This window comes from Protobothrops mucrosquamatus, unplaced genomic scaffold, assembly GCF_001527695.2.
Source record: "Protobothrops mucrosquamatus isolate PMUCROS unplaced genomic scaffold, P.Mucros_1.0 scaffold48, whole genome shotgun sequence".
Lineage (NCBI taxonomy): Eukaryota > Metazoa > Chordata > Lepidosauria > Squamata > Viperidae > Protobothrops > Protobothrops mucrosquamatus.
In genome coordinates, this window is record NW_015386430.1 from 2,328,045 (window position 1) to 2,347,620 (window position 19,576).

General features: G+C 39.4%; 1 protein-coding gene across 1 annotated transcript in view; it reads left to right on the forward strand.

Moving 5' to 3' along the window:
- Positions 1–14,539, forward strand: part of NPSR1 (neuropeptide S receptor 1) — a 51,978-nt gene extending 37,439 nt beyond the window's left edge. Inside the window, exons 5-9 of the mRNA XM_015811776.1 lie at positions 4,205–4,406; positions 6,773–6,849; positions 9,103–9,192; positions 11,542–11,722; positions 14,452–14,539. Coding sequence (XP_015667262.1) covers positions 4,205–4,406; positions 6,773–6,849; positions 9,103–9,192; positions 11,542–11,722; positions 14,452–14,539 — 638 coding nt within the window. The remainder of the gene's footprint in view (positions 1–4,204; positions 4,407–6,772; positions 6,850–9,102; positions 9,193–11,541; positions 11,723–14,451) is intronic.
- The last annotated feature ends 5,037 nt before the right edge of the window (positions 14,540–19,576 follow it).

The window sequence follows — 19,576 nt, forward strand, 5'->3', positions numbered from 1 at the left end:
TACAGTACATAAAGATCCAAAATAGAATAAACTAGCAATCCAGGCTGTCAGGACTGCACTGTGTCCAGCATTTGTGATGTGATGATGATGATGATGATGATGATGATGATAATGATAATGATGATAATAATAATAATAATAATAATAATAATAATAATAATAATAATAATAATAATAATAATAATAATAATAATAAAAGTTGGAAGGTACCTTGGAGGTCATCCAGTCCAACCCCCTGCTCAGGCAGGAAACCCTACACCATTTCGGACAAATGGCTGTCCAGTCTCTTCTTAAAAACTTCCAGTGTTGGAGCATTCACCACTTCTGGAGGCAGGTTGTTCCACTGGTTAATTGTTCTAACTGTCAGGAAGTTTCTCCTTAGTTCTAGGTTGCTTCTCTCCTTGATTAGTTTCCATTCGTTGCTTCTTGTCCTGCCTTCAGGCGCCTTGGAAAATAGCTTGACTCCCTCTTCTTTGTGGCAGCCCCTGAGATATTGGAACACTGCTATCATGTCCCCCCCTTGTCCTTCTCTTCGTTAAATTAGACATACCCAATTCCAGCAACCGTTCCTTATATGTTTTAGCCTCCAGTCCCCTAATCATTTTTGTTGCTCTTCTCTCATCTACTTCTGCTGACTGCTGGCTGCCAGCAGTTCAGCAGTTCGAATCTCATCTGCTCAAGGTTGACTCAGTCTTCCATCCTTCTGAGGTCGGTAAAATGAGGACCCAGATTGTTGGCAGTAATATGCTGACTCTGTAAACTGCTTAGAGAGGGCTGTAAAGTACTGTGAAGCACTATATAAGTCTAAGTGCTATTGCTGTTGCTATATGCTAAATAAATAAATAAATAGGAACAAGTTTCACCATCAGACTGAATGCGTCCTTTCTTTAAAAAAACACATTACTTTAAGTACGAGATGTTATTAACACTCAGTCTTGACCAGATCTCGACAGACTTGAACAAAATAAAAATCAATGTAAAGAAAAGTAAGATTTTACAATTAGGCAAGAAAAAACAAATGTACAGGTACCTATTAAGTGAAACATGGCTCAATAGCAGTAACTATAAGAGGGATCTTAAGTGGACAGTCACTTAAATATGAGCCAGCAGTGTGTGGTGGCAGCCAAAAAAGCCAATGCAATCCCAGGTTGCATTTACAGAGGGATAGAATCAAGATCACATGAATTATTAGAATCGCTCTATAAAGCCTTAGTAATATCACACTTAGACTATTGCATCCAGTTTTGATCACCATATTATTAAAAAAACGTTGAGACTCTGGAAAGAGTACAGAAAAGAGCAACAAAGATGATTAAAAGGCTGGAGGCTAAAACATATGAAAAATGGTTGCAGAAATTGAGTATGTCTAGCCTAGTGAAAAGAAGGATGAGGGGGGACATGATAGCAGTATTCCAATATTTGAGGGGCTGCCACAAAGAAGAGGGGGGTCAACCCATTTTCCAAAACAACAGAAGGAAGACAATGGATGGAAACTAATCAAGGAGAGAAGCAACCTAGAACTAAAGAGAGATTTCTCAACAATGAGAACAATCAACCTGTGGAATGGCTTGCCTTCAGAAGTTGTGGGTGCTTCATCACTGAAGGCTTTTAAAAAGATACTGAACACCACTTGTTTGGAATTGTATACTGTCTGCTTGAGTGGAGGTCGGACTAGAAGACTTCCAAGGTCCCTTCCAACTCTGTTATTTGTTCTATTCTGTACCACAACTCTTTATTACTAACCTTGCTGTCTAGGTTAATAGGTACAGAATTGCTCTAATAAAAGCTATTTTTGGCTTCCTTCCCAATGTCCCTGATGCAGAAGCATTCAGCAGGGAATAAAAAGGTATCTTACTAGAGGATAAAGCAAGTGTTGCTTTTATTGCATGCCTAGTAACCAAAACTACTTTGCATGAGATGCAGTGTGCAAGGAAATCAACATCAGTGCTAGTTTACTTCATTTTAATTTTAGTGGTTTGAAAGGAAGGTTTAAATTTCCCATCTTAACATCATCATGATCATAACTGTGGAAAAAGATAATCTCTATTTTTTAAGGTCTAAGATTTAAATATGATTTCCAACCTAGAAATACAGATACAGTAATCCTTATTTAGCCAATGCTCACATTTACAACCTTCGTAATGTCTCTCTCAGTTCCATGTCTGTCATTGCAATCAGTTAGTAGATATGTTTTGCCTCTTTTCTCCCCCTCCTCCGCCCACCCCTCCAAGAGTGGAGAGATTACCTAAACAAACTATCTCTTCATAAGCTGTTTTTCTCTGCAATGCAGTGCATCCCTAAAAAGCGCTAACCACACGTTTACAAGCTCAGCTGTGTGACCTTAAGTAATTGATTATAACCTTTTAGCTGCCTCACACTGACAAAGCTCAAATCAGTTTCACACTGAAAATGTTAAATGACTTGTGGCTTGCAACTTTGAGCCCCCTAGAGAAACAGTCATCACTAGTCATTACTTTCTATGTGTTTTGCCCTTTTATGTGCCTGCTTATCTTTTTGTAATCCCTTCCTGTCTAATGAACGTTAATATCCCTTCTTTTCAATTCCCTTCTTGCTAATTATCCCACTGCTGGGTTCAACATTCCAAAGGATAGGGGAATGGGGAGAATGGACTATAAGATTTGCCCTTTCACCAGATTTTTTTTGTGAGTCAAGTTCTGGAAACCTCCCTGTCATTTGGGTTCACGTGGCTTTTGGGATTATGTCCTTTTGATAATGTAAAGCAAGGAAAACAAATAAAATTGTAAGCGATGTCATAGTTATGTGATTTTCACTTAATAAGCACTTTGCTTAATGATCAAGTTGCCAATCTCAGTTACATTTGCTAAATGACAACTAGCTGTAAACAAAATCTAATTTGCTTTTCACTGCATTATCCTAGTTGCTACATCTTTTCCCGGAGTAGAGAAATAAACAATGACTCATCCATTTACTTGCTCTGTGCAGCTTTTCTAAATTTCTGTCAACAGTTTTAAATTTGCTGCCCCAGATGTTGAAGTATCACAAATAAAAAATAGTTTTAAAAAGACTCTAGACCAATTCATACAGAACTGTCTTAGGTAGCACCACATGTTGTACTTTGTAATGATGCCAGAAGAATAAGAAAAGTAAATTGTCATCTCCTATCCACGTTTCTGAATCTCCCAAATGAACACAGTACAAAACAGAATTGGATTAGAGGGGCCTTAGGTCAGAAACAACACAGCTTTTATTTTTTTATGAATGGCGAGACAAACAAGCTTCTAAGGGACCCATAAAAATTTTTACCCACAACCCACCTTATTTATTTGCAGTGAAACCTCTGTATGGTATTAATTCCTCCAAAATGTGTGCTAAATTGAAATATATGTCATTTGCTTCTATTTAAATGAATTCTTCAGATTGTTTGGAATACATTGGACTTCATCTATTATTTTAGAGGTTTGTCTAGACATAAATCCTTGTCCATTGCATCCGAAATCCAATAAATGGAAGGGCATTCCATTACGCTTTACCGTATTTATTCATTTAGTTTTTATGTTTTTGAAAGCCTGAGAAGCTTGATTATGTGAGCAGTCCAATGCAATTTTAATTCCCCTTGATATAATTCCTTTAATTCCTTCCTATGCATCATTATTTCAGAGAGATGTTATGAAATTGAAAAAGAAATATCAAGACAATGTTTAAAATCACTGAAGAATTTGGTATGCTTCTTGACAGTTAGGCAGCTTGGCTTGATGTTATTCTCCAAAGATAGCAGCAGTAGTGGTCCTGCTTATTCCCTTAACTGAAGATCTTGCAGATGGAATCAGAGTCCTCCTGGTTGCAAATCATATTTAAATGCTGACAATGACTTAGGGGATTCTCTTATATAAAACGTCACTTGGATTTGTTTTTTTCTGCTTGTATTTCTTTGTGTATTAGCTAAGTTCCTGTTGCTTTCTGTTAGACTAGAATGAATAACAGAAATTTTGATTGACTTCTCAAATGAAGAAAAGACACCCCATTTAAATTTAATGTGATAACTTCTTAATTATACATTCTCTTTTACAATAAAATACTTAGCAAGCAAAAGGTATTAATTAACAGTTACGTTAATTACAGCTAAATTATCTTTCAATTACATTTCTATGGAGAACTATTCTAATCCCCACTGATACTTTGTTTATGCTGAAAATTAATGAGATTTTCTTTCCCCCATAACCAGAAAGACAGGCAAAAATTCTCATTATCATTGCCTGGGGCCTCTCTTTCTTGTTTTCAATTCCCAATCTCATCATCTTTGGGAAACGTCAACTATCCAATGGAGAAGTACAGTGTTGGGCTGACTGGCCAGATGATTCTTACTGGATTCCTTACATGACTACAGTTGCCTTTCTGGTATATTTTATTCCTCTGATTATTATCAGGTAAGACTATTATGCAGATAACTCTCAGACATACTACTCCAGGCATGGATTTTATATATCTACGGAAGATTTACATTCATTTTAATAAGGGATCAGTTCATGAGAAAAGAATTAATAGTGCCCATTCTTACTCTCTCTAACTGAAATAAACAACTGCAGGCAAAAATACATATAAATATTTGTACTCTTTGATTTTTTTTCCTGACAAGTTTGTATGAACAGGCCTCAAGAAAACTTGAATGGGATCAAATTGGCAAAAACACATAACTGCTCAAATGAATTCTTGCAGGGATTGGAAAATATATGCAGAGAAATTAATGCAATGGTATAAAGTCCTCGAACCGTGGGATAAGTATAAAACAGCTGTTTATTGTTGAAACAATAAAACAATAAAAGCAACTATTTATAAAACCTAAAAATCGACTGTCTTAGCTTAGAAATTAATGTAAACAGAGAAGGGATTTTGAAATGAATTCTATGCATGCAAAGCAAATACAGGCTGGAAATAGACTGGGTGTAGTTTTATCTCACCGCAGCTATGCTAGAAGAGACGGCACCCAAAAAACCCTTACAGTCTTACAGTGTTCTCCAAGCTTCAGCATTCTAAGAAAAGTTAGATTAAAGCAAGGAAACACTCTTTTCTTTTCTTTCTTTTCTCTTCTCTGATGGGTAAGAGTGGCTATCTTCAAATATTTCTCCAATTTCAGGAATTATGCCAAAGCTAAATCTTCCTTCCTTCCTTCCTTCCTTCCTTCCTTCCTTCCTTCCTTCCTTCCTTCCTTCCTTCCTTCCTTCCTTCCTTCCTTCCTTCCTTCCTTCCTTCCTTCCTGTTATGTATTAAGTATAATCTTAATGCATTATGATACTAACGAACCTCCAACTGTTTTGGAGGGAAGTTCAAAAATTCAAGTTTAGGCAGGAGCGAGCTAACGTTGTGATTGGCTGACGCCCTAGAGGCGGAAAGTATAAATTGCAAGCATTTTGCTGGTTTTAAGCAGTTGTGTTCTGAGTTAATAAATACTGTTGTGCCATGCTGGTCTGGTTATTGCCTACGAAATAGTGGCGATGAAGGTGGGATTCTGCAGAGGAGAGAGCTGTTGCTAGCCAAGAGACTGAAGTCACTGGGTGATAGGCTGGGTAAAGAGCCCTGGCAAGCCTAGTTCTCACCCCCGCCTACCAGTAAGCCACACTGGAGGCATGCTGAAGTCAGTCAACAATATTCCATTGGAATCAGAAGCAGCTTTGAAGCAGATGGGAAAATATGATGCTGTAACAGTTCAAATGATAAATATTTCATATGTGCTCCTGCATATTCCAAGATATTTCTGTTAAAGGACTTGCATAGAAATACCTTGGAATATGCATTTCTTGTCCTATCATCCGCAAACAGGATGTCATCAAAATGCAAAACATTTACCTTCATTAAGCTATAAAGGACAAAAACAGGTAGTTATTGACCTACAACCACAATTGGGACCAAAATTTCCCTTGCTAAGCAAGGCAGTTGTTAAGTGAGTCATACTTGATTTTACTACCTTTTTGCCACAGTTGTTAAATGAATCTCTGCAGTCATTAAATGAATTGTGATTATTAAGCAAACCCGATTAACTTTCCTTGTAAGGGGCTAGCTGGGAAGATTGCAAATGGAAATCACATGATCCAGGGACCCTGTCATAAATAAACTTAGTGATTGCTGGTTATTTAAATTTTGCCTGAATTTTGATCAATTGACTGTGGGGATGCTGTAATGTATGTGTGAAGATTGGCCATAAATCACTTTTTTCAGTGCCATTGTAACGTTGAACAATCACTAAAGGAATGGTTGTAAATTGAGGAATATCTGTAAGCATTTTAGACAGAATGTCATGATAGGATTCCAGCGCTATGATATACTGTGATACCTGAAAAGAAAGCAAAAGGCAAAGAAATGCAAAATATAATAACATCTAGTTTTACAATACAGAGAAAAACAATCCATACATCTTCATAATCTAGAAAAGGGCAATGGACTTATTATAAATTTCCAATATAAAGTACATGTCATAGAGTAAGATAATTGGATTTAATGAACTATTCAGGCAAAGTCCAATATACATGTTTTCTTGAAATAGAAAATTGAAAATCATTAAAGTTTTTCCTATTATATATGAAGGGTTGACCCTAGAAGTACATTTGAAATAGATTGATTGAAATTGGTAGTTCTTAAATTAATCAGGAATATGTTCCCATTTATTTAATAAATCTCTAACTACAATAGAACTTAGTATCAAAACTATAATACACACAACATTGATGAAATTGCAGTAATAACTACAATTCTTGAGTTTTATACAAAGCTAATAATTTGTTTTTTGTTCCTCTTCTAGTGTTATTTATTTCATTGTGATTCGGACAATATGGGTTAAGAGTAAAGCCCATGCTGTAATTGTATCTAATTGTTCTGGTAAGTAATTGGGAGCAATTGAAACTTATGGCATTAAAATCAGACATTAATTCACCAGTAAGGAGGCAGATTGTATGTAGACCCAAACAATTTTTATTCAGGTTCCAACATTTCCTTTTTAAGGAAGATTGTTGATAAGGTGGTCAATTACAAAGGACCTTGAAAGAAACTGATTATATGCAGGCTTTTCAGTAACATTTCAGATCTGGATGTAATATGGAGATGACATTGAGCTATGGGGAAACTGGAATGGGGATAATTTAGCCCAGTGATGGCGAACCTTTTAGAGACCGAGTGGCCAAACCACAACTCAAAACCCACTTATTTATCGCAAAGTGCCAGGGGCCCATCAGCATTGTGGTGCCCTCAGGGGGGGCAGGGAGGCACCTCTGAGTGCCGCCTCTGGCATGCAAAAACCAGGGGCGCAAAAAGGGCCACCGTGCTGCAAGGCGCAAAAACGGCCGCCACCGTGCCATGGCGTGCAGATACAAGGCGCTGCATCATGCAAGAATGGGGCAGGGCTAGTGAGTATCATGCAGGCACTAGCCCTGCCTCATTTGCAGCGTGTGCATGTTTGTGGCCCCGTGCACGCACACATGTAAAATGCTTCCCCCTCCCTTTTCTTCCAGTCCACCAATCGACAATGGTTGGTGACCTCTACTCTACCACTTCTGCTCGAGCTTGCTAGTCAGCCATTTCGCCTGCTTTGTGCTGGGCGGGGCTCCTGCTCCGGGCAGTGGTGATGGCCTGATGGACCTGCTGCTAGCGGTGGTGGCTCGTGTGCCAACAGAGAGGGCTCTGAGTGCCGCCTCTGGCACGCGTGCCATAGGTTCGCCACCACTGATCTAGCCCCTCCTTGCTTTCAAATACTTTCAGCAATAGTACCCTTCTGGGCTAGTTGCAGGGAATGGGAGGCACAATATTGTAATTCTTTTTCTTTCTATTAGTGTTGCTTGGAGGAGAGAGGTTGAGCCTAAAACCTCTGATCTGTGGGTGCTTCAGAATGTAATATTCTCTCTCTTCCCATTAAACTTCTAATGAGGCCACTAGGGGAATTATTTATTGGTTGGAGTCAAGCATCATTAGCATACTCAGTATGTTTCTGATATTGAATTATTCATCCTGAACCTAGCTGACCAAGCAATGTTAAGTTTTGTCTCAGTGCCTGGACAATGTTGAGACTTCATGAGAAAAACAGGCTCAAAATTGCAAAATTTTGCAAAATAGCAAAACTGAGTGGCTATGAATCCCTCTCTCCTCCTCCCCCTCCTTGGTTCTGAATAAGATATGCTCTGCTCTACTCAAGACTACTGCACAATCTGGAGGGCTTGCTCTGGCCAGGAATATCTTTGCACAGATTTAGGCTGTGCCTGAATTAAAAGCCTTACTCCTGGTCACTATGTTTTGGTCCCTTTGCAAGCAGACTATTGCAATGTGTGCAACAGTGGGGCTGCATTTGAAGATCAGTCAGAAGCTACAACTGGTCCAGAATGTAGCAGCATGAGTGGTGATTGACAAAACCTGCTATGCTATGCCCACATTGTAGCACCAGCTACATAAAACAATGCATAATAACTATTTAGCCATACTATTTTTTTAGTCCAAATATTTAAAAGTTGGCTATTTCTTTTGCCACTTATTTTTTAAAATGAAAAAAATATGAAGAAAATTTCAACTTTTTATTTTAAATATGAACTTTAATTTCAAAATTCAGAATTGCTATATTTGTTGGTATGTCATGATTGATTGTCATGTTAAAAACTACTGCTAAAAAGATATGCACAATTTTTCTTGAGCCAAAAGACACACTCCAAGAATTTAGGCAGGATAAGAAAAAATTGCAATAGATGCATAGGATTATTTCCATATATTTCATAATTCTTACCTTCTGTTTTATTAAGAATAATGAAAAGATTCAGAGTTGAAGTTTAGTACATCTGTAGTACATAGTTGGTGGAAGTTGTGTAACAACATAATACTAGACACTTGCAGCAATATATATTTAATTTAGAATCTCAATTACAAAATCAAAATTGATAAATTATATTTTGTTGAGTTTCACAAGAGAGGCAACAGCAATTTCTCATTTAGAAGTATTTTTAAGATTAGAAAGCAGTAAATTTGGGGCTAAATAAATTTCATCTGTGTACTGATCTGGAATTTAATTAAACTGCAGATGTAAGAAATGGTTCCCCATTCCCACTGTGCCTATATAATATGTTTTTTTTGGGGGGGGGATCTTTTTTTCTGCAGATGGTAAATTCTGTGCAAGCTACACCCATCGAGGTCTTATATCAAAAGCAAAAATCAAGGCTATCAAATACAGTGTCGTAGTTATTCTTGGTAAGTGGTAACATGTGCCAGTTGATTAAACATTGGTAAAGATTTGTTTTGGTTGCAGCCAAAAAAAGGCATCACTTTTTATTGATCCCATGTGAGTGCAACTTCTCTTCAGACCATCTGCTGAATATGTGGATATACTGTAGTATTGCACCAGCCTGTACTACTGATTTGGAGTATCTTATATTTGTATGTACTGCATCTTTATTTAGACCCATGCCTTTACAACAGCAACTTATTTACTTCCTTTCTGATTAAAATGTAAAACAGTGCAGTTATTAAAAAGCAAGAGGGGGATTTGGAGATGAAAATCTATCATTGTCCTTGTCAGTCTGCACAGCTAACCCTTTTCATAGGAAAACCTTCAAAAGACAGGAGATAATACAAATTTTTTTAATCTTAATCCTTTGCCATGAGTCCAGAAGGAAACCAGAACTTTTAATTGGTTTTCACTGCTTGCAAGCAGAGAGTGTGATTGTTTTTATACAAAAGAATGCAGGAAAAATAATGCATTTTAAATTTTCTGAATTATTGCTTTGCCAAGATAAGCCCAGTATGAAACTGCATTTGATGGAAGTACCTTCACCAAAGCTCTCCTAGTAACCCAATTGAGCTGCATTGTATGAAGTTCCTTCAAATCATACACAATTTGTGATTATTAGGTGCTATTAACCGTTTCCTAAGAATTATTGATGGCAAATATAGCTAATGGTCTTGTGCTTCAGTCATAAAAAGAGCACCAAGTATTCTTGTCCCCTGCTCTTCTCACCAGTCAGACCTGATTTTGGTGTTATCTGTATTATATTTAATTTCTTTTTTTCCCATACTCACTAGTTGCATATAGAATCAGAAAACCCAGTCCTCACTTATCTGTTAAGAATAGCAGTAGCATTTAGACTTATATATCACCACATAGCGCCTTACAGCATTCTCTGGATGGTTTATAACGTAGAAGCACTATTTGCATATTGGCCCCAACAATCTGGTTCTCATTTTCCGACCTTGGAAGGAATTGCCACAAGGGCAGTTTACCTGCAATACTGCTGTGTCACCAGAAACTCAATCTTACACTTATATTCAGTAATTTACCAAAAAATATTTAATTAGACAATCCATGACTTTCCTGCCTGCCTGCCTCACAGAACATCTTACTGCCTTCACTGGAAAAGACAGGATACATTCAGACATCTTTCTGCCTTGAAAATAGTCCATGCTGAACTGTTTTAACGGCATTTTGTATAATGTCATAAACTATTTCACTATAATTTTATGTCATAAAATGTTTTATAAAATTTGTCCTGAATTTTGGATATTTTTTTCTAAGTTATCCCATTCAGGTACTTTGATTTAAAATTTTGCCCTTTGATGCCTTGTTTTGTCCAATTAAAAATTATGGGGATGAGAATATTAGTAGCATATATAGCTGAAATTAAAAGATTTCTTCAAAACACTTTCCTCTCGTTTTTCTTTCATATATGCTACACCTAGGAACTAAAAGGGGAGAAGTCCACAACTAATTTGTATGATTTTTTTTTTCTCTTAGCTGCATTTTAATATTTATTTGCTATAGTTATCTATCACAGGTAAGCTAACAAAATACCTGGCTTGGAGTTGAGAATCATATTAATCTCATAATTATTAACCCAGAGTACATATTAAAAAATACTCCCTACCATTTAATAATGATTTTATTAAATGTGCATTTGTGCTTTATGTGATTATTATTAATGTTACTGGATGTTCTGTTTGCAGAGATTACTTCTGAGAGATGAATATGAAGGGGCTAAAGTATTCTGTGTTGCACATTATTTTCTTAGACGTTTCTTTGCTAACAGGATCTTCAATTGAGGTTGTTATATTTGCACACTTTCTGTTGTCCACAAATCTCCAGAAGATTGCTACTAATACAAGTAATCCTCCTTTGCCACTATATTCTGGCAAAATGGATACCAAGCAAATCACAAGAAAGACGCTGTAAAGCTCACTGATTGCTCCACCTTATTTAGATAAACTTCTCTTATGCAGAAATATCACCTCACTATAATGTGCATTGTCAGGCACAGAAATTTGGGCATAAGTGGATAAGTGGATACGTTGATTGGAATTTTTTTCTACCATTTATTACCGTCATATTTTTGAATGATTGCTATCTGAAGTAATTGCTAAATGAGGACTCCTAGTAACCAGAGCTTATGCTGAAATCATTAAGAATGGCCACATCTCACGCTGAAAAGAACCCCCATCATTTTTTTTCCAACTTTAATGCTCAAGAAGTTGTTGATGAGAGATCTGAGCAAAATGGTATTGGCAGCTCTTATAATATAGAACCTTTTTCTTATCAATTTATTCCAGCATTTGTGCTCTGCTGGAGTCCTTATTTTCTCTTTGATATTCTGGATAACTTCAGCATCCTTCCAGAAACTCAAGAACGCTTCTATGCAGCGGTGATTATTCAGAACCTGCCAGCTTTAAACAGCGCTGTCAACCCCATTATCTACTGCATTTTCAGTGATACCCTTTCCCATGCTTTCAGGTAATTTTTTTTGGCCTTTTTTCCCCTCATAGCATTTTCATGAGAAAATATTCCTCAGATAAGAGTTAGCTGCACATTATACCCACCAGTTTAGAACTTCCCATTTTGAAAACTTGTCCAACACATGCATTGTAAGTCCTCTACTTACAATAATTTGTTTATGGACCTTTTGAAATTACAATGGCACTGAAAAAAGTGACATGACTTTTAAATACTCTAAATTAGTTTAGATTAGTTTGATTCAGTCTTTAGTTTAGATAAACTACATAACAGATACATATTCATGACTATTATTTGCCCTATCTGCATTTATACAAATACCAAATGAGATAGCTTATATTATAACCATTGCAACATAACTATGGTCACGTGATCAAAATTCAGATGGTTGGCAATTGGCTCATATTAATGATGGTTGCAGTGCCCTGGGATCATGTGATCAGTTTTTGCGACCTTCTGACAAGCAAAGTCAATGGGGAAGCCAGATTCACTTAACAACCATGTTACTAACTTACCAAGTGCAGTGATTCACTTAACAAACGTGGCAAGAAAAGTCATAAAATGGGGCAAAAGACACTTCACAATTGTCTTGCTTAGCAAAAGAAATTTTGGGCTCAATTGTGGTCATAAGTCGAGGGTTACTTATAAAAGACAATAGCAGAAAAAAACCAGGAAAGAATCAAGAAAGAAATACGCTTCATTTTTTGCATAATTGGTTGATATATACAGGCATAATATAAGATAAAGCAAATAATCATTATGAACATTTATCTATTGTGTGGTTTATCTAAAGACTAAACTGAAAACTAAACTAATCTAAACTAATTTTGACTCATCTAAACTAAAGACTCTAACATCACATGGGACAACACAGAAGTATTTGCTCAAGGCCGAAAATGCTAGAAATCCCTTGTTGCCCAATATACTACATAGCATATGTAGAGAATCTAATGCTAATGCTAATGTAGGTTCATCTAGACTTAAGAATTAGTAAAATAATTACCTCTTTGTCTATATAGTTGGTTTATAGTAGAATTCTATGCATGTCTATTCAGATAAGTTCAGTGAAAACCTAATTCCATAAAAGTTTGAGTAAGTTTCCAATCTTAAAATCTTTTATTACTAGCAATTTCCCAGTCCCTAGTAAGTTAGAGAAATTTCCCAGGAAATTGTCCCTGTCTAGTGATTATGGAGGTTTCTCTTTAACTGGCAACTACGGATCAATTGTGGGCTCTTGATTTGTTATTATTTTAATAGAAATTAGTGACCTTGCTGACTTTGGCTAGGAATTGGATGGAACCTGATTTTTGCAAACACCACTGGGAACATGTTAGTGATATTCTCAAACTATGAAAGGATATCAAAGCCTCTGCAGTGATTCTGGATTTTGGATGAAAGCTTGTCACTGTCACTATATCCTGATTGATACTTTGGATCAAGCAGGCATAATATCCTATATAAATGTAAACAGCAGACATAAATTTGGATTATGTGGTATAACAGTTAAGATTTTGAACTAGAACGAGGAGGATATCCAGGTGAGAACCCCATTTAACAGTAGAGAAGCTCACAGTTGATTTGCCAATCAACTTTATAAATATATAAAGCTATAAGAATCAAGCAATGGAAGATCCCAACACATGTATATTATTATATGATTCTAAAGCAAGATGGATTATTATTTTTATTGAGGGGCAGAGATTACTATTGCTAGTGCTGTTTCTATTGTTATTGTTATTTTCAGTCTCCAATGGCCTCTAAGGTTTCAGCCACTGTGATGGGTGGAGTCAAAATGTTCAAATCTTTTATTTCCAGTGTTGAGGGAAAACATTCATTAAGTTTCATATGTTAAACGTATAGTTTCAAAATTAAGGTTAGAACTCTCTTGAAGGGAATGTCCTCAGATTCAGATTCTGCTTTGAATTCTTTAACCATCCAGACAAACATGCAGACAACGGTCAAATTGATAGGTACTATCGTAAGATAAAGCAAAAGATGGATGCTTCCCAAGTAGATATCTCTCTCTATTGGACACATATTAAAGCATCGAGTGCTATAGCCTATCAGTGACTGAAAAAAATATTTTTTTCCTGGCACTGGGTGAAAAAGACTTTGTCAAAGGCCCGGCATACCAAAGTACTGTATATAGCTAACAAATTTATATGTTTGATCACTGATTATGTGTCTGTGTATCTCTGTCTATGTATACAACAATAGGGCCCAAAAGGTATTCACAATATGTTTTATTAATTCTGTTTTTTTCAGAGAAAGTGTTACTATAATTAGAACTGTTCAAAGATCATGAGTCAAATGAGGAAGTGTTTAGAAGTAAATGGCAGCCATTTCAAATGTTTAATGTATGTATAAATTATGTATTAGGACTGACTTTTGGTTTGATAAATAGCAATAGTACTTAGATTTATATACTTCACAGTGCTTTCCAGCCCTCTCTAAGGGGTTTACAGAGTCAGCAAACTGCCCCCAACAATCTGGATCCCCATTTTACTAACCTTGGAAGGATGGAAGGCTGAGTCAACCTTGAGCCACTCAGAATCGAACTACTGGAGTGAGCAGTGAATTAGAAGCTAGATAGATAGATAAACTTTGTTTATAAGTATGTATACACACATACAGAGAGACAGGTTGCATGCACTTGCAGGCATGTGTGTGAAACAATAGCCTACCGTCATTACTTTGTGCACTACATTAACTTCAGTATTCTTTTCCAGGCAAAGAAGATCAAGTAATTTGGGGACTTTCAGAGACAGAACAGAAGGACTGGAAATGCAGGTTGTATCCAAACCAGAATATATATGACCACAAAGATCAGAATGATTTTGAAAGCAAAAATTTAGACCCTCATAAAATTATGTATTCTGGGGAGTATAAATTGGAAAAATAATTCACCTTTTGGCCATCATAAATTCTAGCCAGATGTCAACTCACAATACATTAATTAGAAAATGCATATTATTATATATGCAACATATTTCTGTGTAAATAGCTTTTATCCCTGTGTAACAACTTTCCTTTTCATATTTTTATCTAATATCATTAACCGCCGCTGCTTTCCCCCTAGGACGGAGCTGCTGCTCATACCCAGTGGCGAAGGTGGAGTTTGGGAGGCGGCAGCAGCAGGGCGTAGCCCAGCAGCAGCAGCAAAGCTCATCCTCCCCACTCAAGTGGCCACCAGCGGCTCCTCGGCTCCATCCCAGTTGAAGAAAGTGGAGGCGCAGCAGCAGATTGCTCTCAATAAGGCGGGCGCACACGAGGGAGCAATGCACCCGGCTCTTAGTGTTTGAGAGCAATCCTGCTGCTGTGCCTCTGCTTTCAACTTGGAGGGGAGGGGGAGGATTTTCGCTGCCAGACTCTTTAGCTTTTTAAAAGTTTACTTGATGCAGAATGCATATCCTTCCCTTTCTGCATCAAGTTAAACAGTCTGGTAGCGAAAATCCAATAGCGGGGAAAAAATCCCAGTCTCATGCAATGTGGAATCTGCACCTCCTACCTGCCCCTTTCCCCCGTGCCTTAGGCCAGCGCCAGCAGCTTGTGCAGGTCCATTAGGCTGCCGCCGCCACTCAGAGGCCTGGCCTGCCCAGCACAACGGCCGGCTAGCAAGCCCCCATAGAGGTGGTAGAGCACGCCCACGCCCAGCAAGCCAAAGGCCACCCCGAGTGGGGAAAGCCGGATCCCCATTGGCGCCATGGCTCCCCAGTCCCAGCCAGGATTACATGCCTCCTCCCCACGTCTCTGCTGGGCCTGGGTGGTCATGATGCCAATGGGGATCTGGCTTTCCCCGCTTGGGGTGGCCTTTTGCCTGCTGGGCATGGGCGTGCACCTCTGCGCGGGGCTTGCTAGCTGGCTGCTTCGTCTCCTTTGGGTGGGGCTGCCCCCCACCCCCTGCATGGATCGCCCTGCCACTGCCATTTCCTCCCCACACACGGATCGCCTTGCCACCGCCGCCGTTTCCCCCCCCACTCCCCTCAAGGATTGCCCTGCCACCGTTTCCCACCCCAGCCCCTGCACGGATCGCCATGCCCAAACTTTCCACGTAGCCTTCCCCTCCTCCACCCCCCCATAAATCTTAAGAAGGGCTTTCGATCATCTTGCACATTTTACTCACCACCTAAACTCCGCAATTCTCACCCCTGCAGAGTTTTGCTGCAGGAGATGGGAGTCGCTCCGTGCAGAAAGGAAGGAGCTCCTCTCCCAAGCTGGAGGGCTAACTTTGCCTGCCCCCAACTCAGAGGTTCCCCTTCCAATGTGCGCTTAATTCGGCCCCCTGAGAGAAGCCGGGCCTCCCCTTCCCCAGCTGCCCATGCCAAAGCACCCCTTAGCTAAGGGGAGACAGGAAGGCAGAGGGGAGCAGCCAGTCTTGGGAAGGCACCACAAATGTGCGAAGATAACTCAGCGCTTTGCTGAGTTTTGTCCCGTTGCCGCACTAAAACCTGGGGAGCGCCGAAACTCATTTGCATGTCTGGGACACTGGAGTTTCCCAGGGTAGCTGTGCCACTGGGCTTCCCAGTGGCCAGCAGAAGGGAGATCATGGCAAGAACAATCTTTTTCCCCATTCCCTCCCTGGCCCTTGAGCTTGTCTCAACACCTCTTTCTCTGCACCGCTTCTGGCTTCTTACCTCTCCCTGCCCAGTTCTTGCAGCTGCTCCGATTCCGGTGCAGAGAAAGAGAGCAAAAGAGCGGTGCACATGAGAGTGGGAGGGGAGCAACCCGTCCCCGCGACCCTCTGGGGCGATGGTGCGCATGCCCACAGGGATGGCTCTGCATGCCACCTGTGGCACACGTGCCATAGTTTGCCACCACAAGTCCTCTTTCAAGTTTTCAATGCTACACCTAATAAATAACTCTATCCATTTTGCTCCTGCTCTTATCTTTCCATATACTTTCCCCACCATTATAGATTTTTCTAGAAAGTTATATCTTTAAGGGGATTTACCCTCTTACAGAACAGGTAGCTATTAGAAGATGGTCACTAATAAGGTCCTGGTTCATACCCCGTTCTCCACATCTGATCAATTAGGTTTTTACACTGAAGTCTTGCACAAATATTCTGAATTGGTTCTGTCCATTATTCGAACTCATAACCCTAATTGGGCAGACCTCCAACCTACGCTGGATGTCTTTTTAACAATAGAAAAAAAGTGTCTGTTAGGGAATACTGCTAAAAAATTAGCTGAAGAAAGGAAGGTCCTTTGTCCTGAAATTGACCCTAGATAGGTCATTGATACTCATGAAAGCAGAGACTATGAATATTTAAAAGGTTTCCAAGACATTATTGTCACTGCATTGCAGACTGCGATCCCTAAATAGAAAAACTTGGGCAAAATTTATGATGTTCATCAGTTGCCATCTGAAAGCCTTCCTTGAGAGCCTCTACCAAGCCTTCCGGAAGTAGAGTGATTTGGACCCAGAAGCTTCAGAAATCTCCCACCCGGTGAACATGCCTTTATTGGGCAGAGTGCCCCAGATATTAGATGCAAATTACAGAAGATGGAGGGGACTTCAGTTGACACAATAGGAAAATTGTTGGAAGTAGCTTATAAGGCCTACATAGCACGACCAGAAGTGACAGCCAGGGGGGTTAAAAAAAGATGAAAAATGGAGCATTGTATTGTTGGCTGAAGCTCTACAATGGGCACCCCTAGTGGGAGGGGGAAGAAGTGGGACTTGCGGAAGAGGATGGCGAGGAGTGGTAGGGTCCCCTTAGGAAAGAAATGGGACAATGCCACCCAGATTCCAGGCACCCCCAGACTGGCCACTGCAGTCTTTTGCCCTAAGACAGGACAGTGTCGTATATGTAAGACATTTGGCCACTAGAGCAGGGAATGTCCTTTATGTTCCCTCCCTAACCATCCTATAGGGTGCGCTGCTCCACAACCACACTCCAGATACTAGGGGGGGTGTCAGGGGCTGGGAGGGCCTTTGTCTCCCTGCCCTTATGGATGTTTTTCCCTCTGCACCAATGGTGGGATTCAGCCAGTTTGCACCAGTTCAGCAGAACCGGTAGCTAATTTTTTGTTGCCCAGGCCCAGAACGGACTTCTGGAAGTAACATCCATACAGAGGATCAGTTGTTCACATATTTGAATCCCACCACTGCTCTGCACCCCTGGTATACAGTAGTTCAAAGTTGGAGGAAAAACCACACACTTTTTGATTGATATGGGGCATCACATTCAGTATTAAATAAGCCTCTTGGAAACCTTCACAAATCTTTCAGGTCATTGGAGCCAGTGGCCAATCTATGTCAGCTGCAATACTCGACCCTTTGGAATGCTCTATGGGTGATACTTACCTTACTCATCAATTTCTTTACCTTCCAGACTGCCCTATGCCTCTTTTAAGGTGTGATTTGCTTACTAAGCTACAAGCAACCATCTCCTTCCAAGGAGCCCAGGTTGAATTGTCAGCTCCCCCTGAACAAGCCTTGCACATCCTGACTCTCCAGCTCTCCTAGCCTGAGGATACATGAGTGCCTCAGTCTGTTAGATTGTTTTGTTGATCCCAATGTATGGTATTCAGGGTCCCCGGCCGGGCTATTAACGCAGTTCTGGTGGAAGTAGCCTTGCACCCTGATGCGCTGCCAATTTCCATTCATCAGTATCCAATGAGCCTGGAAACTTTACAGGGATTAGAGCCCCTTATTACTAATTTTCTTCCTTATGGATTTCTCAGAAAGATTGTCAGTTCTTATAATGCACCGATCAAAAAGCTGGACGGCTCTATCAGTTTCTGCCAGGACTTAAGGACCATTAATCAGATCACTGTGACACTGCATCAAATGGTACCTAACAGAAATCCTGTACTCTGATTTCTCAACTAGGTCCGCATCTTACCTGGTACACAGTCATTGAGCTAAAGGATGCTTTCTTTTGTGTCCCTTTGGCCCCTCTTAGCCAGCTACTCTTTGTTTTTCAGTGGCAGCATAGGCAACTTTGCTGGACTGTTCTACCCGAAGGATTCAAAAAATAGCCCTACTACATTTGGCGATGTCCTGACCACAGATCTAGTCACATGGCAACCTATGGAGGACACCACTACTGTGGTATTACAATATGTCGATGACTTGCTGGTAGCTGCCCCCACTGAAGGCAATTGCCTCTTGAATTCTGTTTCCTTGTTAAATTCTTTGTCATTGGGGCTATAAAGTTTCCCGTACTAAAGCCCAGCTTGTCTGACAAGAGGTTTGGTATTTAGGTTATATTCTATCACAAGGAACTAGAAAATTATCCCCGGAGAGGATCCAGGCTATGTGCTTCCTTTTTTTTATATTCAAATTTTTATTGATTTTCAAATAAACAAGTTACAAATATGGTATATATTAATAAACAAGAGAAAAACCCCATATTAAATATCTATTCTGAGATGCTCAGCAGCCCCCCGCCTGCATCCACCCTCTCTTTCACCCTTCCTTCCTACTTCCCTCCTCTCTCTTCTCCTCCTACCTACACCTCTCTCCTCCTTCCTCCTCTCAACTACCCTACACATCCCACCTCCTTCCTTTCCTCATCCTTCGGACGCAGTTTGGGGGTGCCAGCCGAGCATCTCATCTTCTTCAAATACATTATTTCACTATGACATTTTAATATACCAAAATTTACATTTACATCTTTGATCCCCTCCCCCCCCTGGACTTCCCAGAACCGAATACAGGGTTATGCACATGTCACCCCAGATCTAAATAAAACTACCCAAACATAATACAATCAAATATTAACATACTTTAACTCTAATAAAAAAAATACCAACTTGAGATAAATATAAAATATATATAATATAATAAATAAATAAAAACAATATAAAATCTACTCAAAAGCTATATAATATTTATTCACTTCAT